At 24.3% G+C, this 24538-nt stretch overlaps 1 protein-coding gene across 5 annotated transcripts in view; it reads left to right on the forward strand.

Annotated features, from left to right (window-relative positions):
* LOC122859102 (vesicular acetylcholine transporter) overlaps positions 1 to 24538 on the forward strand; it is a 48543-nt gene that overhangs the window by 1202 nt on the left and 22803 nt on the right. For 4 of the 5 annotated variants that reach the window (XM_044162474.1, XM_044162473.1, XM_044162472.1 and 1 more), the window contains exon 3: positions 19140 to 19231. Coding sequence is in view for 1 of the 5 variants with exons in the window: in XM_044162476.1 (XP_044018411.1) it covers positions 442 to 2199 (1758 nt within the window). In the remaining 4 variants the exon portion in view is untranslated. Of the gene's footprint in view, positions 1 to 285; positions 4346 to 19139; positions 19232 to 24538 lie in introns of those variants that run through there. The other variant, XM_044162476.1, reaches the window with a different exon arrangement.

Genomic DNA, 24538 nt, shown 5'->3' on the forward strand with positions numbered 1-24538 from the left:
ACACGTATAATATATATTGACAAACTATAGAAAATGAATTTTTTTTTCTCTCTCTCTTCCAACTATCATAACTATTATTATTATTTAAATTAATTTATTATTAAAAATGAAAAAAAAAAAAAAATTAATAATCGCGTTTCGGATGTGCAAAGCAGGCCGGGCCAGGGCTCCCTCATCAAGTAGTCTCTCTCAGAGTTACGTTACAGGCTCAATAATGAAAAATAAAAAATAATAATTATTAAAAAATAATAATAAAACTAAGGGTGATCGGGTTATTTGTTGTAGGTTGTCCCCGGCCTGGCCTGATGCGCCCCGCACTTTGATCACAAGCGCCACACCATCACATTACTCGCAAATCGTATGTGTTGATTAATTGAAATAAATAAATAAATAAATAAATATTAAAGTGATAAAAAAGTTGAAAGAAAAAAATCTGCAATCATGAATTTTATTGGTTCAATTAAAGTACCAGTAGTTGATTTGGAACTACGTGAGGTAAAAGAAATAGTATGGGATAAATTACAAGAGCCAAAATCACAACGTGCATTGATACTTGTTATAGTATCAATAGCATTGTTGCTTGATAATATGTTGTACATGGTTATTGTACCAATAATACCAGATTATTTAAAAGAAATTGGTACATTTGGTGATCAAGAAATATATCCAGCAAATTATACTGGACCACGAGCACATCATGGACAAGATTCAGCAACTGGTTTATTATTTGCATCAAAAGCAATTGTACAATTAATGGTTAATCCATTTTCTGGTGCACTTATTGATAAAATTGGTTATGATATACCAATGATGATTGGTTTATGTATTATGTTTTTATCAACAATTGTATTTGCATGTGGTAATAGTTATAGTGTATTATTTTTTGCTCGAAGTTTACAAGGTGTTGGTTCAGCATTTGCTGATACATCTGGATTAGCTATGATTGCTGATCGTTTTACTGAAGAAGCTGAAAGATCAAAAGCACTTGGTATTGCATTGGCATTTATTAGTTTTGGTTGTTTAGTTGCACCACCATTTGGTGGTGCATTATATCAATTTGCTGGTAAATCAATGCCATTTTTAATATTAGCATTTGTTAGTTTAGCTGATGGTTTTATGTTGCTACTTGTTATGAAACCATTAAAAGATCAAATACGTGATAGTAAAAATCGTGAACAAGTTGAAACAGTACCAATATGGAGATTATTTATGGATCCATATATTGCTGTATGTGCTGGTGCATTAATGATGTCAAATGTTGCACTTGCATTTTTAGAACCAACAATATCATTATGGATGGAAGATAATATTACAAAAGATAATTGGAAAATGGGAATGATATGGTTACCAGCATTTTTTCCTCATGTATTTGGTGTTATAATAACAGTTAAAATGGCTAAACAATATCCACAACATCAATGGTTAATGGCTGCTGGTGGTTTAGCACTTGAAGGTTTATGCTGTTTTGTCATACCATTTTCAACATCATATATATTTTTAATGATACCAATATGTGGTATTTGTTTTGGTATTGCACTTATTGATACAGCATTATTACCAACACTTGGTTATCTTGTTGATGTTAGATATGTATCAGTTTATGGTAGTATATATGCTATTGCTGATATATCATACAGTCTTGCATATGCTATTGGTCCAATAATTGCTGGTGGTGTTGTTGAAGCCATTGGTTTTACAGCTCTTAATATTGGCATTGCAATTACAAATTTATTATATGTACCAGTTTTATATTATTTACGTAATATTTATGATTTTAAACCATTTCAAGATGAGGCTAATGTACTTATGCAAGATCCACCAGATAAAGAATATCAAACATATGTTTTACAAGAACAACGTCCAATGTCAAGTGATGTTGGTAATCATTTAACACAAACTAAAATGGAAACAAATATTGATCAAAGTATACAATCAACATATCAATCTTCTGGTTATACACAACAACAAAATAATCAAGAATATCAACAACAGCAACAACAACAACAATATCCAACATGGGATGATCCACCAAATAATCATTACAATAATCAATCACAACAACAACAACAACAACAGCCAAGTTCACTTAGATATAATGAACCAAGTCACGAAGCAAATCCAAATCCATTTAGAAGACCGACGGAAACTCAACATCGCCCGACGGGAACAAGTAATCCCTTCAGACAGGGAATCAACTAAATAATATTTTCATATTAATTATTTTTTCATTAAAAATAAAATATCTTTATTCATATGATGATGATGATGAAAATAAAAAAAATATGTGACTAGTCTTCAAGGGCAGGCTTCCAATTATTTGCTGATCGCGTCTACCTCGAAGATGATGAAAAAAAAAAATTATAAATTAAAGAAAAAAACAAATTTAAAAAGTGCATTATTTTTTATTATTTTATAAATTTTTAATTATTTAATTTATTGGTATTATCTTGATTTTTTTTGTTTGAGTTTTTCGTGATGCAGTGATGTGTGATATTTATTGGTGATTATAACTGTATAGTGAAAAAATAAAAAAAAGTTGAACCTCAAATTTGACGACGCATCAGTTATCAAATTGAAAAAAATTGGTTGGATCAATGGAAATATATATTTATGAATTATCATCAAGAAAAAATAATAAAATCATCCAAAATATCCAAGAGAAAAAATTTATACATATATTTAGGTTAATTTGTTTTAATTTAATATATCATTGCTCCATCAATAAGTTAACGTTTACGTTGATTTTAAAATACAATATATTTATATTGATGAACCAGGATAACATATCAGGAACTTGAGTATTTGATTATAATTGATTGCAATCAGCATCAAAATCTATACTCAAGGATCCAAAAAAATTAATAAATAAATATCTAGCAAGTAAGTATCTTAGATTTAGAAAAAATATATATCAAGAGAAAGAGGATATTCTTAGGTGCTTGAATAATTATTAATTCCAGAGATTACTCTGGATGAATGAGGTTGGGGGCGTACGTGCGAATATTATAATTAAGTTTCAAGTGTTTTCGTTAAAAAATTACACCTCTGAAACAACAAAACATATCTGTATTTTTATGAGATTTTTTTTATTTTTTTTTTTTGAGGCAAGTCAAAGATTTTCATTTTAAACATAATTAAAACAATTTAAATTGAAAAAAAAATTTTCAATATATTATTTAGATATATTTATCTTCCAAAAAAAAAATTAAAAATAATAATATTAAAATATATATAGTATATTAAAAACACAAATCACATAGATTATTTTATTTTGTTTTTTTTTTTTTTTTGAAAAATTTAATAAATTGAGGATTGCACAGTATTGTGTGAAAAGTCCTCACCTACTCGTCAATACTCGAATGCATTATGTAGCAAAGAAATAAATGAAAAAAAATAAAAATAATAATAATAAAAAAATAAACAAATAAAGCTGCATATATATTATGAAGATAAATAAATGGAAAAATAAATTGTAAATGCACTGGATGCTCGATGATATTGCAGTGCCTAAATGTGAAAAAATATTAAAAAATTATAAAAAAAAAAAAGACATGAAAACATATACTGAGGAAATATACCTTTGTTTGATTGAAATAATTAATAATCTCGATGTTTGAACTCCCGTTAGTCATTAATAATGAATTTTTGAAGAAAAAAAAAATTAGATTATTCATAGTGAGAAATTCAAGTGTGTTTTCTGCAAACGAAATTCAATTGAAATTTTATTTCCAGATATGAAAAATCATATATAAATATACAGTGGCTATATATCGTTATAAAAAAATAATAATGTTATAAATAAATATTATTATTCAATTAATAATAAATGAAATTATAAAAAATAATAATTTGAATATTTAATTTTCTCTCTTCGTAGAATCTCTTAAAAATTTTATTGTAAATAAATAAATTCAGTATGAATAATAAATATTTAAAAAAAAAATATTCTCTTCCACGATATTTGCAATTCGCCTACTGTAATATAACGCGAATGTCGTGGTAATAAAAAATATATAAAAGAAAAAAAATAAACAAAATCTATATATCAATTAAAAAAAAAAAAAAAAACAAATTGAATGAAAGAAAGTAAAAATGAAAGTAAGGTCGATTCGAGCTTGTCTCTTTGATTCCATAATAAAAATAAAATAATTAAACAAAAATATATAAATTTATAGTTATAAAAAAAATAATAAAATAATAATTATGTAGAATAATAAATATTAAATATTTAAACAATGAAAAATAAATAAATAAAGTAATCAGGCTCATAAATGTATTTCGCTAAAATGAAAGTCGTCGATGAAAGTATATAAACCCAAGCATATCACATGAAAAAAAAATTATATATATATATATTGAAAGGTAAATAATTAATAAAAATTAACAAAAATTAATATGTTTAATCGTATATGCAATAATTTAGTCAAGTATGTGAATGAATCTTCTAAAATTTCATTTTGAAGTTTGAAAAAAAATTAAAAAAATAAAAGCACATTGTGCATACACAAATAAACAAATAAAAAAAATCACTAAACAATAGTAAAATCATGATGAAAATTTAGAAAATTATTTAAATAATATAAATAATTATTTTAATTGTTTAAATAATTTTTTAAAAAATTCATAAAGCACTGATAGATTAATACGTGCGAATTTTTCGTCAATCTTCATCTTCATTAATAAATATAAAAAAAAAAAAAAAAATGTATGTATGTATGTATATTTAAGAAATTTAATTATTGCGAATGTAATTGGAAAAAAAAAAAAATATTAAATGAACACTGTAACATTGTTGAATCGATTATTAAAAATGTCATTGTTACCGAACTATAATTTTTTACATTTTATTATTCCTTTTTTCGAATTAATTGTAATTTTTTATAATTAAAATTTTTTCTATTATTAATTATAAACATTTTTAATTGTTGAAAAAGTATATCGAATATTTAGTTGACCCTTTTTGTTATTTTTTATTCGGATTTTAACTGGGAAAACATTTGAAGCAGAAAAAATTTTTTTTTCATTTTTTTATTTATTATTTTAACTACAGTTATTATTATTTATAAAACTAGTATTATTATTGTTGCTTTATTTATTTTTATCAGAAGGTCTTCAACTATTTTTTACAGTTAATGAAAAAAAAATTGTTTTATAATATACATTGTTGACCTTCATACATAGTGCTTGAATAAAAATACACATTTTGATAAAAATCTCGCGTGTTAGAAATCATAATTATCTAGCAACGTAAATTTAAATATAATAATAAAAATATCAAATAATTACATTACACAGTTGAATAAAAAAAAAGCCTTTAAATTCAACATAATTTAAAAGTCCAAAAATCCAAATCTACAATTTTTTTTTTTAACTTGTTTAAAATTTTTTTTTTAACTTGAAAAAAAATTTTTTTTACATTTTAAATTTAAAAATAAACTATTATCTACTTATTAAAATTAAATTAAATTTTTTTTTGTTGTTTTATTAATATCATATATAAATAGAAACATAAAAAATTCTAAATTCAGAATTTTTTTTCACTTTGACATTTATTATAATGTCATATGTTAAAAATAAAAATTTTCAAAATTTAATTTTCACATTTAGACTAGTTGTTAATTTAAAAATTTAAAATCCAATTTTAATATCAAGACTAATAATTAATTGACTAATTAAAATGTCAAATATTTAACATTCTCATTTTTTTTTTCAAACTGTATAAATATAGCACAATTGCTATTCCTAAGCTATATTTGTTGGTTATTTAATATCATCAAATATACTTCAACAAATAATAAATAAAAAAAAATATCTAGTGGATTAAATATATATACGGATGGGTCACGAAGTAATCCTCTTCAAGTGTCACTTGAAAAACATGGCTATGCAAACGAGAATCACTTGAAGTCATCACCCCTTTTTTTAAATACGTGACATATGACTTGACTATTTTTTTTATTTTTTATTATTTCTCATTGTCATTGAAACAATAATTTATCTATTGAATAATATTAAAAATAATCTACTTGTCATCAGGTCATCATGTATACCTTTCAAATTAATACTCAAAAAAAAAAAAATAAAAAAAAATACATGTACCTGTATTTGAAGCAGGTATTTACAGCCACACGTGCCATAAAATGGAATTTTATTATGACCAAAAGATTGTTGGATAAAATAATAATAAAAAGAAAAAAAAAAAAAAAAAATGATAATATAAATTTATGCACCAGTGTCAAGCTAACCCTATCAAAGTGTAATAATATTTATATTAGGGTACAGTCCGAACAAGGGTGACCCCCTTTCCTCTTTTTCTCTATCTATTATTCTTTCTCTTCACCTCTTTTTGGCCTCTTTCAACCCTATTTTCTTCGTCTTGCTCTACCCTTGAAAGATGGGGTGACATTTTCGATGTATACCGGGTGTCCTAGTAACGCCCTAACAGCCATATCAAATTGGCATTATCGCTATTCACAACAGTTGTGCTATTTTCATAATTTTTTTTTTTTTTTTTATTCTCTATTATTTTATTTGAAGAGTTTAGATATGAATGTAATTTTAAAAGTCATCATTATGATTTTATCCTTTGATGATTTATTGGTATTTATTTGAAGATAAATTTGCATTTTATTTTTTTATTTTTTATATTTTTACTGGTTAAAATTTAGTGGTCATTTTTTGTTTATACAAGTCAACAATAATTGTTTATATAAAGATTATTTAGAAATTAATATTACACAGTTATAATTTGTTAAATAAAACCGCGATCTTGGAAAATAATGCGCAGGGTGCTGAAAATTATATGCACCGCGTTGAATGCTTTGATGGAAATTGGAAACTACTTGCTACTTGCATAGTACAAAGACGCCATGTTGGTGGTTGTTTAATAAAAAATTTAATGCAAAGAAAGGCTAATTACAATTACTACCAGAGAATAAAACAATTTTTTTTTGTTTGGAAAAAATTATTATTCGCAAATAAATATGTAATTTATTTTATTTGAAAAAAATTACAGTTAATGAATTTAATTTCAAATAATTTATTTATCCTCAAATATAATCACATTGAAAAATATTATTTATATTTTTTTTGAATTTGATAGCTTTATTAAAAATTAAATTATCAAAATTAAGATATTAATTTTTAAATTATCATGTAAAAATAATGTTTGAAAAATTAAATAATTTTATGATTTTTAAAATCTAAAAAAATAATAATAAATTAATAAATGAACAATTAAATGTATTCAAAAAATTACAAAGCTCATGAGTACATTAAAATATTTTTATTTAAAAAAGAAATTATCATAAAAGTAATTTATTTTGTTTAAGAACTTTCTTTTATTATATTTTTCAATTCAAAAACAAAAAAAATTTATTTAATCTTTTGTCAAACTTTTATAATTAAATTTACTTTTTTTTTTGTGACTATCTAGGTCAAAAGAATTACGAAAAAGTGGATATAACTTTATCCCATTAATATGAAAAATAAAATTTTTGACAAAACTTGAACCCTCGATCAAGTATAAAGTTATTTTTTTCTCTTTTTCAATATAAAAATACAAGTAAATGATTTCGCATAATGTGATAATCGTGTTAATAAAATTTGTAAAGTCATGTCTATATGTTATAGATGAAAAAATAAACTACAAAAAAAAAAAAGAAGAAGAGTGTAAAAATGTTATATTGTGGTAGCAATAGATAGTGTTGCTGGTATAACGCAAAGAGCCAAGTAATCCCTAAATCCGATTATTCGCCTCATCGGTCCTCAACAACACCAGCAAGCACCCTCTTTTACCACTCAATCAATTTTTTATCTTTTTTTTTTTTTTCTTTCCTCGAGTCCAGTTACATACTCACAATATTCTTGGCTTACAATTTTCCCATTTTTTCATAAATAAATAATAAAAATAAAAATATGTTTTCTCGAGATTTTCAATACCATTTCAAGTTTCATATTTTTTATTTGAAATAAATTCAACCAGAAATATATTGGAAAACAATGCAATTGGATTTATATTTAGCTCTTTATTTTATATTGTAAAAAAAAATTTTTTTCTATTTTTTTATAGTTAGCAAAAATAAGGAAGAGAAAGAGAGAAATATATTCCCTTGGGTGTTATGTTGATGGTGGCTTATCTCATCTCGTATCAGATAGATACTGACAATCACGACAAATTCGTTGAATACCAAAAGTAACTGTAATGTGTTCACTAGTTCAAGACCCTTTTTTTTTTTTTTTCTATTTTTTTTTCTCCCTGAAATAATTTTGTTCTCCCTTTTCTCAGTCAATTTTCTTATTCGCACCCCAAACATACATTTCACATCTGGACTGTCAGATACAAGATATTGTCTCGTTCAACTTGCTACTGTCAATTAATCATGACTAGCCAATTTTAGCACTTTCTTACTTGTCTTCTGTCACCCCTTGATGATTGTCACTGTCATAAAGAAAAAAAAAAAATCTACACATCTAAATTTCAAAAATCAAATAAATGAAATTTCAAATAATACCACAAAAATAATTACTAAATACTATATCAAACGACTCAAAAAAAAAAAAAAAAAATTAAATAAAGCATGCGTGCCTAATTACCCCTAATTTACTTGACTAATAAATTTTTTTTCACATTAATTTTAGAGCTTTTATTCAAGCTCAATTTCCATTATATCAATTCAAGTTTTAATTTTTTCAGTCAACAATGAAACAACTAATATTTCATTGCAAATTTAATTCAAAAAATTTTTCTAAGACACAAAAATATTTATTCAAACAGCTTAGAGCTTTTATCAATACCTAAAATAATAATGATAATTTTATAAACTATATATTAGATTTAAAAAATAAAAAAAACAATGCAGATAAATTTAAATAGAAAATAAAATTAAGTCGATCGATAAATTGATTTTAGGTAAATTAGGAATATTGGTTGAAGGAGCAAATGAGATAATTATAAAGGCCAACACATGGATTCATGTTTGAGCAGTAAGTTAAGGTGGTATTGGTTATGTTGGGTGGGTGGATGGGTGGATGGTAGGCTAGGGTAGTTGATGTGTGCATAGAAGGTGTATCAAGTGAGGGTTGTAAAATATGTGTGTGTATATAGAGAGAGAGTCTAGGCAATTGTGTATATGTATATATATGTAAACCAAGAGAGTGTGGAGACTTGACTGATCCGAGGCCAGAGGCGAGTCGCGTGAATAAATAACTATTTCAGGACACGTTGTCATGACAACACATATACATATATACAGGGGGCCCCCGAGGCTTTCATTATATATGTATATACTTGTTATTGGTATTCTGTACTTGACTGACTGACAATTTTCAAATGTGAATCACCGGATATTTGACGCCCCCATAATCACCCCCACTGTGCATGTCTAAATCTCAAAGAGTTACCTATCAAAAACACTGTTATATATATTCTAAACAATTATTATACATTGACAGTTTAATTTTCTTTTAATGAAAATATATAATAAATTGAAAATGTATTTAGGTATATATTTTAAAAATAAATATGTATTTTTTTATTTTTTGCTTTTTTTCGAAATAAAAATAATAGTTTTATCGTATGATTTATTAAATTGTCACAAGGGTAAATTCACATTGGGGTTGACCAGCTCTGTATATACACATGAAGGTGACAAATTATACCTAATTTTGTACGATGAGATTGTGAACATGTTTTTTTATTTTATTTTATTTATTTATTGTTAAGAAAAGTAAGATATATTTTTTGAAAAAAAAAAAAAAAATTACAAGAGAGAATATAGATAGAGCTATTGATATCTCGTTGATGATAAGCTTTGAAGATTTTATGTATGATTGAACGTAAATTTTTTTTCAGTTGCAAAACGTGTGCAAGGGGACAAAATATAAAGACAATGATTTATAAAAGATAAGAAAAGTAAGAATAAAGAAAATAAAAATAAAAAATAAAAGTTAAAAGTAAAGACAGGGATCCACTTGTATAATCCTCGTGTGCACGTGGCACCCCTGGCCCTCTTTTAACCACTACAATTGAACGTGCCCTATCTTTATTCTTTTTTAGCCTCGAGGCAAACTACCCTGTTTCTTGTCTCTGGTACAACCAACCAACCAGCCAACCAACCAACCAACCCTCTTGCGCAATTCATAGACATATATAGATATATATATAAATGATCAGAGAATATGTCGGTAGGTTGGCTAGAACAAACGGATGAATCGTGTTGGGGTGGTGTACAGATAAAATGAGATCGTGTCTTGAACCCCAGACAACAGGAAAAAAAATTAAGACCAAGAATAGGGCAAACTAGAATAAAAAAAAAAAAAAAATGTTATAAATTGGTAACATTGACCAGAGAATAAAATAAATGTGGTACTTTGTAAGAATATATCATCAAGGTAAAAGTAGGAAAAGCGTAAAGAACATTTTCGAAATAAAATAAAAAAAGCCAAATATATAGTTTTGAAAATTTTTATTACTACTTGGCAAATGACTTGTTTAATTCACTTGCAAGATTTTCAGTGACTTGAAATTTATTAATAGCTAGAAAAAAAAAAAAAGCAGATGAATATTTGTTCTTTCATTATCTACTTACACTCTTTTAACCACAATTTTTTTTTCTGTTGTTTAAACAACGTAAAAAAAAAAAACAATAAAACCATTGTGGTAAAAAAAGAAAAAAAAATTTAAAGATACATTTTTTGAGCTTTTAAACAGAGCTTTTTTTGTTAGTTTGTTTTTTGTTTTTTTATTTCTTTTTTGGCACTTGTGCATTGATATAGTATATTAAAATAAAATTAATTTTCAAATAAAAATAATTAAAAATATTAAATGAATATTTTCATTAGATTTTTTAATAATATATTTTATATAATTTTTGTAATTTTTTAAAATTTTTGATATTCAATTTAGCACTTGTTGTTTGATCAAAGAGGCTTTAAATTATTTTCTATACTAATTTACAATAATTATGAAGCTTTTCCAATTATTAATTTAAAGATAAATATAAAAATTAATTAAAAATATAAATAATTAATTAAAGAAAAATCCATAGCAAGAGCAGAGACTATATCGAAATAAAAAATTGATAAATATACGTGGTTTTATTCTCTATACCTTTTGAAGCTTTTTTTTTTTTTTTGCACTCATGCTTCTTTACCTTTAATGTAACGATATAAATTTTTTTTATATCGAAATTCTATTTAAAGTTTTGAAAATAACCTTAACCTTTTAAAACTTTGCAAATAAATCAAATTATTTAGATTAAAAATTAAAAATTTAAAACAATGCCAACACGTATATTTACACAATTTGAATGTCAAACCAATAAAAATCATTATTTGTCGTTAATAGGCTTCTTCGAAACTAATGACACATATTTTTTTTTATTTCATATGTTTGAGCAATAAATTCAACAACTGATAACTCAATATGAATTTTATAATAAAGATATTTCAGCATAAAACTATATAATGACATTATTATAAATTGTCAAGATGATTAAATTTAATTTTTATTATTATCATGTGTTAGAAAAACATATTTAGTTTTTTACTTGTCGGTAGACTTTAAACAAGAGGGTAATGGTAAAAACGAAGTAAAAGGTAAAACCCATGTTTGGGAACTCAGGTATAAGGGTGAACATATTTATTTTTATTACGCTTAAGTGTTTACTTATGTTGCAATGTCCTTGTAAATATATTTTAGAAGATTTCAAAAGGGGCTTTGAAATAAAAGGGGAATTCTCTTGAGTTTTCTAGACAATGAAGAAATAAAAAAAAATAAAAAATAAAAAAAAGCTCAAGAGCTTACGGCATTGTTGCCCTTTACCCTCTACACTTTAAACCTTTTTTTTCATAATTTTTTTTTTTTTTTTTCTTTTCCTTTTTTTCATTGTTAATTTTACCTTTTTATTATTATTTTTTTTTTTTATTCGTGTATCATCACAAACAATCGACTTGACACTACAGAACAATCGTTTGACACCACTTTTAAAAAAATTTTTATTGTCCTTTGAATTGACCAGAAAAAAAAAGTAAATAAATTTATAAATTTGTAAACTTGAAATTTAGTTATATAATCATTTAAAAAGTTTTAAAAAAAAAATTTATATTTATTTAAAAATTTAAATAACCATATGATTTATTGAAATATAAATTTTTCAATTTTTTTATTTTTATAATATTATTAAATTTCAAATTAAAAATTCAATAATAAATTTTTTTACTATATTAGTTTAAGAATGTTATTACTGTCAATATTAATTCAATGAAAAAAAAAAAAATTCAATTACATAATTAGATGAAAAAAATATCAATTTAATTTTACCATTATTATAAAATTATTTCATGATTAAAATAAAATATAAAAAATTGATAATAAATTTTTTAAATTATCTTTTTACTAGTAAATAGCTCAAAAAAAAAATATTTATTACATAATTAATTATTGATAATTGAATGAAGAGAAAAAATAATTTTTTTTGTCCAAATTTTCCATTAATATATAACAATTAAAATAATTGATAAAAAAATCAATAATAATTTTTTTTTCTAATCATTATTCAAGTATTTAAATAAATAAATAATAAAAAAGGTAAAAAGTAAATAACAATTTAAGCAAGAATGCTCAACCATTCAGCAAAAAAAAATAGTTGTATATGTTGTATGCTGAAGAAAAAATATACGACGACAAGCAACAACAACAGCAACAACAACAACAATAATACAAGAGGGTAGCCCAATCCTTATGAATAAAATAAGACGTTATTTCATCCTTTCCACTTTATTTTCTCCCCAGTATGTGCACACAGAATATAACAGTAGGTATATATTGTATAACCCACCTACACATCAGCAACACATAACCATACAAAACTTAAACTTGTACATAATGTACACATACATATTATATATTTAAGTACAAAAAAACATTTTGCTATAGCATAACAAACATTGTCTTGAACACACACACATATATATTCATTTGGTGTCATCAAATGGAGCTACCACCATCACCACCATCACCACCTTGGGGTTATGGCTATCAACGAGAATCATAAACTGGCATTAGCACGTTTTCCCCATATGTTCAAGCCAATGCCAGCAATTTATACTCCAGAAAAAAATATATATATATCCAATGAAAGAGAATAAACTCCGGAAAATAAAAAGAAAATAGGAAAACTCAAAAAAAAATAAGGGTGTTTGAATATAATGCCATGGGATTCTTTTTTTTTTTTGGTCTATTTTATATATTTGTGTGTGAGCAGTCACACTTTGAAGATAAAGCAAATGGTCTTTTTTGTAAATAAAAAAAAATACCTTGTTACACAGAGATAGACAATAAAAAACAGTGAAATCTTCAACATTGGTAATCGTAAATCAAATGAAAAACTTATTGTGTCATTTTGTGGATTTTATTTGAGGATATTTTAACGTTTTATTATATCGAATATCGAATTTTGCCTGTGGAAAAATAATAAACACACTTATTTATTACCAAACGTTTTAATATTTATTCATTGAATTATTTTATTATCAAAATATAAATATTTTTTTATTATTTTCATAAAAAACATTCATCAGCAATTTTTGAAATAACATTATCTATTTTTTTTTTTTTTTTTTTCAAATAGAAAAAAAATATATACTTTTTGCTGGTACGATATATAAAAAATGCTTTTTTTGTGATTACTTTTTTTTATTAGGTATATAAAAGAAAAACCTGCACGATCAGACAGGATGAATCAAATTTTTTTTTTTTTTTACTAAAATGGGCGTCTAACTGCACACCCTATTTTATTATCATCATCATTTTTTTTTTCTATACGAAAATAGTTAATCGAAATGGAAAAAAAAATTAAATTTTATTAGGCTTCGATGTATTCAAGTTTGAAAATAAAATAATAATAATAGCTATATAATCGGAATATTAATAAAAGAATGAAAAAAAAGGAATAAAATTAATAGTAAGCAAAAAAAAAATATTTTTTAAACAATTATTATAATTAATATTAAATTTTATATAAATATTTTTTAAATAGATTTTTTTTTTTTTTTCAATAATTATTAATAATTATAAAGATAAACAATAAAAAAATAAATAATAAAGTAAATTTTATATTTATAATATTAATTTATAATTTAAAAATAAAAAAAAAATATTGTTAAATGGATAAAATTTTATTGACTAGAATATAATCTTGTTTAAAAAGTATATAGTCAAGTGGATTACGTATATACTTTAAATAGCAATGTAAAATTATTATTATTATTTTATTAAACGATAAAAATGTCTGTACGTTTTTGTTGTAATTGAAAAACTATAGCAATTCATCTTTCTCATAAATAAGGATATATTATCTTGGCCAAGTTAATAGAAAGTTTATAATTTTGCAATAAAACACGGATCTTCTCAATCTAACTTGGTTAATAGTAAGGTCTATCATTTGTAACAAGTCTATAATCACTTTTAATATTTTTTTTTTTTTTTTTTCTATTTTTCATTATAAATTTCATTTTATTTTTCAAATCAATTAATCAATCTTCATTTAATCATAAATATATATAATTTTTTTTCTCAATTTTTTTTTTAAATTTTGTAAAAGTTTAATTAATTAATTAATCAAGTAAATAAACAAATTAATAAATAAATAAATAGATAAATAAACAAATTATCAAAAAAATAAATCAATATAAAATTTAAAAAATAAATAAATGAATAGATTAATTAATTAATTAATTAATAAAAAAAATAAATAAAATTTATGAAATTTAAAATTTAAAATTTAAATAAATAAATAAATTGATAAAAAAAAAAAAAAAAGTATAAATATATTATATCAAACAGATTTCGAACTGAAAAGATTTTGACGAGGATCCAATTATATTTGAATCCGACCCTTACCGGAAACTCATTCGTTCCACCTGAAAGAAGTGATTCAAACAGACGAAAATACATAGATATATTTATTGGCACTGTCCATTTTCAACTTGATACGGAACCATTTTATTGTCATTGAAATTTTCATGTTCATTGTACTAAATGACAATAAAAGACAGTTACATAAAATATATCTCCTCAAAATTTCCTGTACGCATCCAATCTCAATAAATGTTCTCGAAACAATTTGAAATAAAAAAATAAAATAAAATCATATATAGGGTAAAGATATTGTTGATGATGACAGTGAGATTAATGACACACCCTTGTAATCCCAACTACTATTATTTCAAAAGATCATCATTAAATATTTATGATTTATTTCCATTTAATTCGCTTATGTACACAAAAGAAAAAAAAAATTAAATCAATTATAAGGGAGTTGAAACAAAAGATAAACAGACAATACAGTTTATTGTATTAAATTAATTGAATAATAAATTTTGAAAATAGAATAAATGATTGTTGATGTACAATGTTGATAAATAAATAAATAGTTGAATTTTATTAATCGATATTTATGTAAAAAAAAAAAAAAGTTTGCTTTTATTTTATTTGCAAATCCACGTGGATATGTATAATGAAAGCTTTGCAACTTCTAGAGCTAGTATCATTAGTCTTTTATATTTGACAAGAAAAATCCGGTATAAGTATATATATTTTATTTCTTGCAGTTGCATCAATTGGCACATACGGTTAAGTAGTTTATGGACATATATATATAGCACCAGTCAAAACAATCGATTGCCAGTTGGACTTTACTGTTTGGACATGTATCTCTGTCTTTAATTTTCCCCTAAAATGGCTTTTTTTTTTCTATTATTTTTTTCATATAAATATATAGATCGAAATGATTCAATGTCATCTGTCAATGTCTAGCTATAGTCGTGTTAAAATTGCCAGGTCGTTATCGACTTGGATTTATTGATTATTTCTATTTAATGAAACAAAATAAAATACATTATTAAAAGTTGTTGAGAATTGTGCTAGAAAAGACAGAAAATATATAATAAATTCTGTTTTCTTTCTCATGGCTATATGTATTTTTATTTTTTTAATTTATTTATTTTTTTTGTAAATTAGTATAGAAAATAATTTAAAGCCTCTTTGATCAAACAACAAGTTCTAAATTAAATATCAAAAATTTAAAAAAATTACAAAAATTTGATAAAATATATTAAAAAAATCTAATAAAAATATTATTTTAATATTTTTAATTATTTTCATTTGAAAATTAATTTTATTGTAATATACTATATCAATGCACAAGTGCCAAAAATGAAATGAAATAAAAAAAAAAAACAAACAAACAAAAAAAGCTCTGTTTAAAAGCTCAAAAAATATATCTTTAAATTTTTTCTTTTTTTACCACAATGTTTTTATTGTTTTTTTTTTTTACGTTATTTAAACAATAAAAAAAAAATTGTGGTTAAAAGAGTGTAAGTAGATAATGAAAGAACAAATAATCATCTGCTTTTTTTTTTCTATTAATAAATTTCTAGTCACTGAAAATCTTGCAAACGAAATAAACAAGTCATTCTTTTACATTTTCAAATTTTTTTATGTTATATACAAAAAGCAGAAAAAATAGAGTACATTATTCGATTTTCCTTTTGTTTCGGTCCCTACTAAATGAAAATGTATTTATGAATAATAATATAATGATGAATAATAAGCCTCGTTGATTGTATTGTGGTTTTGTAAGAATTCATTTTGCAGCGTAACTCATCGTAACGTATATTAATAAAATAAAAAATCCACAGTGCATAACCTTATAAGCATTCTTCTATCATCAAGCAACTGTGTATACAACGTAAAATATATATCCATTAATAAATCTCAATTACCCAAGTTAATAATAAAATAGGGTTGATGAGGAGACTGAGAAGGTTCACGATAAAATTATATTCGCACCGGGTTTTACAGGAAACCGGACACAAGGGTGTTTCATCCCTTCTTTATACCTATATATATACAACTATTATGTCCAACAAAATAAACATTATACTACATTCTTTTGTTTATAGACAATAAATAAAAATAAATAAACAAATATCAAATTTTATTTTTTGTTTTGTCATATAATAACAAAATATTACAACATGATGAGTTTGTAAAATGTTTTATCAATTTTCAATTTCAATTTGAAGATAATATTTATACTGAAACATATTGCTGAAGCAAGATAGTTTATCACTACTTTATTATTATTATTATTATTGTGATAAAACTATATCAAAGATTGTCCCTATATTTTGGTGGTGATGGTGGTCTGAACTTAATACATCGTCACGTTAACGAGTTTTAGTATATATATATGTATAGATGAGGGGATATTAAGACGTGCGACATCGTTCAATCTCGGACCCACCCTTGTGTCTTGATGAAGTAACAACCAAAAGAGAATAACCGAATGAAGCAAACGAGACGATCTGTCATCGAAACGTTTAATGAAAATCGCGGTCGTAAGTCAAGTTTTGTGGCTCAAGACACCCACAGTATATAGAAAGGGATTTTTAATGAACAATATATACAACGTGTATATATATTTTCATCTTAAATCTTCGGAAAGTTTAATATACAATTTTGTTTTTTTGTCTTGTAGTAAATTTTCATTTAATTTAATTTTAAATATGATGAAAAACATATTGTAATACATGTAAATTTTAATGAAATTATATAATATTTAAATAATGATTGATATATTGAAATTGAATTTCATTCATTTTCATAATTTTATTTTGTGAAATTTTAATTTTCTATATAAAATTTATTTTAATTAGAGATTAATTTGTTTTTTTTTATTTTTTTTTTTAAATCCAAAATTTAATTGAAAAATTAATTTATTAATTTTTTTTCAAAACCTCATGAATATTATCCCTATTATGGATTTTCAACCGAAAGGTTTGTTATTAAATAAATAAATACAGAAGGTCAATCTTATAGTACTGCCGATGGAACGGACGCAAAAATTCCCTCAAAAAAAAAATCATTTTTATAATTCAATAATACGATTTTAATATGTTTTTTCTTTTTAAACATTTTTTTTTTTTTTATCTAGTAAATCCTAATATAAAAAGGACAAACATCATCGGTCTTCCGGACATTTGATTGGTCATTGTTTTTTTCTCACTTACTCTCATACAAATTTCTTTCTGTTTGCCTTTTTCTATTATTTTTTTATTTATTTCGTTAGCAACGAAAAAACAACAAAAAAAAGCGAGTAAACAAAATTTTTTTTAATATTTTTTATATTTTTTTTTTTAAAATTGACATATTAAGCTAGCACAACTTTTTTAATAATAATTAGATCTTGATGCAATTGAGCTTGAAATTTTGTGTGAATTATGTGTTTTTTATGTGTGAAGAAATAAATTTGAAAGAAAATTTTTTTAAATATTTTTTATATTTTTTTTAAAAATTGACATATTAAGCTAGCACAACTTTCTCAATAATCATCGGATCTCGATGCAATTGGGCTTAAAATTTTGTGCGAATTATGTGTTTTTTATGTGTGAAGAAATAAATTTAAAAAAAAATTTTTTTTATTTTTTACATTTTTTTTAAAAATTCAAATATTAAGCTAGCACAACTTTCTCAATAATCATCGGATCTCGATGCAATTGGGCTTAAAATTTTTTGCGAATTATGTGTTTTTTATGTGTGAAGAAATAATTCAAAAACAAAATTTTTTTAAATATTTTTTATATTTTTTTTAAAAATTGACATATTAAGGTAGCACAACTTTTTCAGTAAACATTCAATCTTGATGTTATTAGACTAAAAATTACGTGTGAATTATGTGTGATTTATGTGTAAATAAATAAATTTAAAAAATTTTTCGTCAATTCATTCATTCTTTTTTTTTTTATGATAATACTTGTGTTTATAAAATCAATGAACAATGAACCTTATAGAAGGTATAGATACAGGCGCGCGTAGCGCGCCAATGTGCTCGTATTTAAAAAAAATATAAATATAAATCTAAAAAATTAAGATCAATAAATAATTTTTCCCAAATTTCCAAACAACATGAAAATTTCAATTTTCAAAGAAAAAACAAACAAAAAAATAATAAAAAATTGAACAGTGTATATCTTCAATTCAACAAAATATTTTTCCTACAAAATAAACATTTATTTCAAATTTTCCATTGAATAATTCAAGTTTTTATTGATTTTATATATATTTTCTTTCGCAGAGGCATGGCGAGACTCAGTGCTGGGTGCCCCCCGACGCCTGTTGACCAGTATTGGCAGTTTCTCAAGGGACAGCTCACCCTGTTCTGCCCCGGTAAGTTAAAAAAAAGAAATTCAAAAATCCATCTTACATACTATGTAAAAAAAAAAAAAAAATAAAAACAATATATGTTGATTTTAGTAGTTATATCGCGGTTAATATCTAACACGCACCAAAAAGATTGATAGGGGCTTGAAAGTATCCCCTCTTTGATAATATTTATTATTATTTTTTTTTACATATTTTTTTCTCTTCCCCTGTTTTACCCCATTTGAAAATGCGGTTACGAGTTGTCCTCAAGGCATAACGTGAAATGTAAATCAGACTAAATCCACGTTGAATTTTGTATTGCCTAGGCGAAACGCTATTTTTTTTTTTTTGCCTTCTGGCCAAAAATATGTAAATTATAAGCATCCAATGCATCGAATAAAATCTTGTTACTCCAACCATCACTATCATCAATATTAACATAAAAAAAAAAATTCACAATTTAAAAATTATATACATGCACACTAGTCAATACTAATTGCAGTCATTTTTTTTTTTTATTTTTAAATTATATATATTTGATATTTTCATTGGTCAATGACACTAAAATTTAACAGATGAGCTTTTGTCATTTTTGTATTTTATTATAGTCTATAGTGTCTTGAAAGATATTTTTTATCTTATTATTATTTTTTTTTTTTGTTAAAAGCACAAAGAAGAATAAAGTTTCAATGTAGTAGCGGTTACTTTGAGTTGTACTTAAAAACGCAATACTCGTATTACGACACCCAACAAAATATAATGTAAGATTTTATTTATTTTCTTATTTTTGAAGTTTTTATTTTTTTTTATTTTACAAGGGTGCAGAAAAGATAAAGTCATAATTCTGAAGCGAAAGTAGAGTGCCAGGGTGAAAAGATGTGTCCCAGACATACCATAAGAAAATTACTTTTTGCTTGAAACCCAGAAGCCATTAAATATATACATCTGTGTGTGTTTGAAAAAAAAAAAAAAAAAAGAGAGACTTATTTTATAGATGAAAAGAAAAAAAAATATATGTATAACCAATAAATTGATCAATTTGAAAAATTAAATAACATGGTCCTTGATAATGAGCAGAGGGAAATATAATCGCCAAAAATAACACGCAGAGGATTATTAAAGTACAAAGGAATAGAATGAAGAAAAAAAAAAAAAAGGTTAAAAGCGAATGAGAGAGAGACAAATTATAGAGGGATGAGGGTTGAGGGCCAGGGGAATGAAAACGAAAATACGAGGGTGAAGTGGAATGGCCGCAGGGGCCTCTGGGTTATCGATCAGTTCTTGGCACAGGTGAACCTGGGTGAACCACGCCCAACAAACTTCTAATTAATATCAAAAAAAAATTTATCAAATTCAGAATGACCTCAATTCAACGCGTGAAAAAATAATTCAGCCATTTTTTTCTATCAATATTTGTATTGATGGAAAGTTTTTAAAATGAATTTTTTGTAATTTTCTTTTTTTTTTCGAATTGAAATCAATTTATGAAAAATTTAAAAATAAATTATCTAATAATATAATATAGAAGTTTTTTATAAATGTATTGTAGTTTTTTTTAAAAAAAAATTTCTATTGTTATCTGAGGTTATAAGAAAATTACTGAGTTAAAAATTAAACTGTGAATTCTGCATTGTTCAATTGACAATTTATTCACTTGACAATGTATGATTTTTTTTTTTTCATTGTGTTTATAGTAATATTGAGACATTATCGAATCAAGTTAGACATTAAAACATTCTTTTAATAAAATTTATAAATAATTTTCAATCAATAAAAAACTTTATTTATAACAAAAGAAATAGTAGCAAAAAAATTTTTAAAAATTCATGAAAATAATTTTTTAAATTGAGGCTAAGATTGCAAAGTAACAAATTTATGATTAATAAATTTTCATTTAATTTATTTATTAAAAATTATTACCTTGATAATGATGATAAGATGTTTCTACCAACTCATCTAGTCGAATAAAATAAAAGAAAAAATAATTTAGGGTAAAAATGTAGGAAAAGAAAAAAAAATAAACATTGTTAGGGTTTTTTTTGGTAGCCTGTAGATTATATTTTTTTTTTTGTAAATTTTGATATGGTATGTGTGTACAGAAAAGGGAGTTTATTATTGTACATAAGGTAGATAAATATATAGACATACCGTGGGTCGAAAAACACGCGGTGTGTGGTGTCCCTCGACCATGAGTCACGTGCCATCTGCCCTCTATTATGACACGCGCTATCATTTTTCTTCGAGTCAATTACTTACTTATACTTTGTTGCTTTTTTACAAAGTACAAAGCCCATGCACTGTACATGAATTTCCATCCATATAAAATTATATTTAATATTTATTTTCGAAAGGAAAAAACCAAATTGAAAATGAAGCAAATTCAATATGAATTACTTTGATGGTGATTCCAATCCATTATCACGTTATTTCGATAATAAGCATCGTCAATGTTTTAAATAAATGATTAATATTGTACATTTATATACAAATGAAAAGACTATCTCAATAGTAACATCAAAGAATTTTATATACATACGTGTCGTTAAATAAACTCTACAAACATAAAATACCCTGATCACTCAATGAAAATGTATAAAGTAAAGTAAAGCAATACACCAGAGTTGATGGTACTAAGAGGGGCTAAATATATATACAAAAAGTTTTGCCATTTTCAATGTAAAATCCATTTCATGATTAAGTGTAAAATTTTATTTACAAATTTATAAATAAATAAAGCCATCGTTGGTCAAAAAAATTAAGACCAATATTTTAAAATAAAATAGATATTTTTTTTGCGTCATTTAAATCAATTTTTTTCTATCTTTAAAATAATAATAAAAATTTTTTAAATAATTAAAAAAGAGCTTGTAAATTTTTAGAGCTTAAAATATAAAAAATTATTTAAATAAAAAAAAATCTAAATCAATAAACTCTAGTCAAATAAATAGCGAAAATTTTTTTTTATTTTTTTTTTTTTTCGTTTCAATTTGGCTATAATTTCAATGTTTTTTTTTGGTCATAATGATAATGATGATGACGTTGATACTTTCGAGGAAAATATAAAAAAAAAAAAAATAACATGAAGGTTAAAGACGAGGCTAAAATATATATCCCCTTCGCTTCATGCTGTTCGAGCATATCATGTTACTAATGGTGCAAGACGAAAATTGTTTTATTTTTTTTTCTTTTTTTAAGTTATAATAATAATAATAAATTGGTATACATAGGCCGAGTGAAAGTGATATAGCCAAGGCTTCATTCACGCTTCTATAATTGCGAGCATTTTTTTGTTTTATTTTTGAAAAAGCCTGGAATATGTTTATTGCTTATCCAGTATATAACATATGTAGACAAATTGAAGCTACTCAGTACCATTAGACATGCCCAATGAGAAATGAATTTCGTCAAATTGTCCGGAAATTTATAGTGGTTTGCAAAATGGTCTTCTTTCGAATTGCCATTACCATTATTATACCCAAAAAGTTTTTTACGAGTTTTTCATGTGACAGCAAGTCTCTCCCAAAATAAATAAAATCTTCTAAAATATTTGATGAAAATTTACGTGCAAATTGTTCATTTTATAAAATTTTTTTTTTTGTATTTTTATTTCTCTTCAAAGAGAATTTAATTTTGTTTTTCTTAATTTAATTTTTAATGGTTTTGAGATGAAATAAATTGCCAGAGGCAAATACGTTTTTTGTTTAGTTTTTTTTATAGATTTAAATATTTTTTTGATGAGAGAAAAAATAAAAATAATATAATTTAAGATGAGGAAATGATTTTATATATACGTATAAGGAATAATCGATAAATTTTGTATGGATAAAAGTCAAGATGTGTTGGCTGATGACCGCACAAAATAGTCTAATGTCTGATCGGTGTCTGATCGGTGTTTAAGCCAACGGGATGCATCCCATGGGACTCGATTAGTTTCCCTTCCTTAAATTTTGTACTACTATATTTTGATGATGGAAGAGTGTTCGTTATCATATCTATATCTATATTATACTTATGTACATCAAAACATGTCAAGGGAATAATTTACCATCAAAAACATTAACAAGATAAAATTTAAGTAATATATATATACAATATACACGGCTGAGATCAATGATTTAATTATTAATTTGTTTTAAAAATTAACTCGTGTTAAATAATATCATGAAAATATACAGCCAGAACAATGATTTGTATCTAAAAAAATTGTGCATCAATTTAGCTTTATTAAAAAACAAAAAAAAAGCGAAATTTCGAATTTTTTTTTTCAATCAAAATTTCGATAATCGAAAAACGAAATTGTGAAAATTAAATTACAGGTAGATTATTATTTATTAATTAAAATTTTAAAAATCAATAAAATATTTATTAATTATCAATTTAAATGATAAAATTTTATATTTTCTTGTCTTTCATTAACACAATTTATTTTACATAATTTTTCAATTTTTACCTTTAGATTTTTTTTTTTACCAAAGATGCTAGCACTCAACAGATGGTATCACTCAACGTGGTTTATTTATTGTTTATTATTTTTTTATAAAGTTTGCAATTAAGGCATTACCCGCGCATACCTAGAGACCTCTTCTGGATGGCGTTTAGAAACATAATATTTCTATGAGTGCAAAAAAGATAAAAAAGAAGGAGAAAATCTTGTTTCTCATTTACACTTAAGTATTTAGACAAAGACAAAAATTTATTTTTATTTATTGTAAAATAAAAAGGTCTCGAAGCTCTATTAATTTTTATACCAACATTCGTTTTTCTTTACTAAATTTTTTTCTATCGAAATTATTTCGAACGAGAAAAAAACATATACACATATCGATGGTTCAGTATCAAATTCAACATGCAGATATATTATTCCAGGTAAATCTACTCCGAGAACAAGATAGTCTGTGATAATACCCGCGGCATGTTCAAGTATATGTGTGTGTGTGACACACGACAGGGTCAAGTTCTCGGTTGGCTCATTAGAAACAAGAGAAATGAAACAAGAGGGAAAAATATATATACAACGTGTTATATAGCACTGAGAGTACACTCAGTTGTATCATGAGAAAGGGGAAATAATATTACTCTGTTACGAGTTGTCTCTCAACACACAAACACACACAAGTAAACCCAACATCTCCAATTACTTGTGCGATTTGCGCGTGTGATTATAACGCTCACTAACTTTCCCTCTCTCTCTTTATATAAACTTTCTATCTTTATCTGACAAATGTGTATAGAGACTTCAACACGACACTATTTCTCTTGTAAAATGACGAAATACATATATACTCTGAACAACCCTCGTTTATACAAACGAAAGTAAATTTTGCACACGAC

Source organism: Aphidius gifuensis, linkage group LG6, assembly GCF_014905175.1.
Source record: "Aphidius gifuensis isolate YNYX2018 linkage group LG6, ASM1490517v1, whole genome shotgun sequence".
Classification (NCBI taxonomy): domain Eukaryota; kingdom Metazoa; phylum Arthropoda; class Insecta; order Hymenoptera; family Braconidae; genus Aphidius; species Aphidius gifuensis.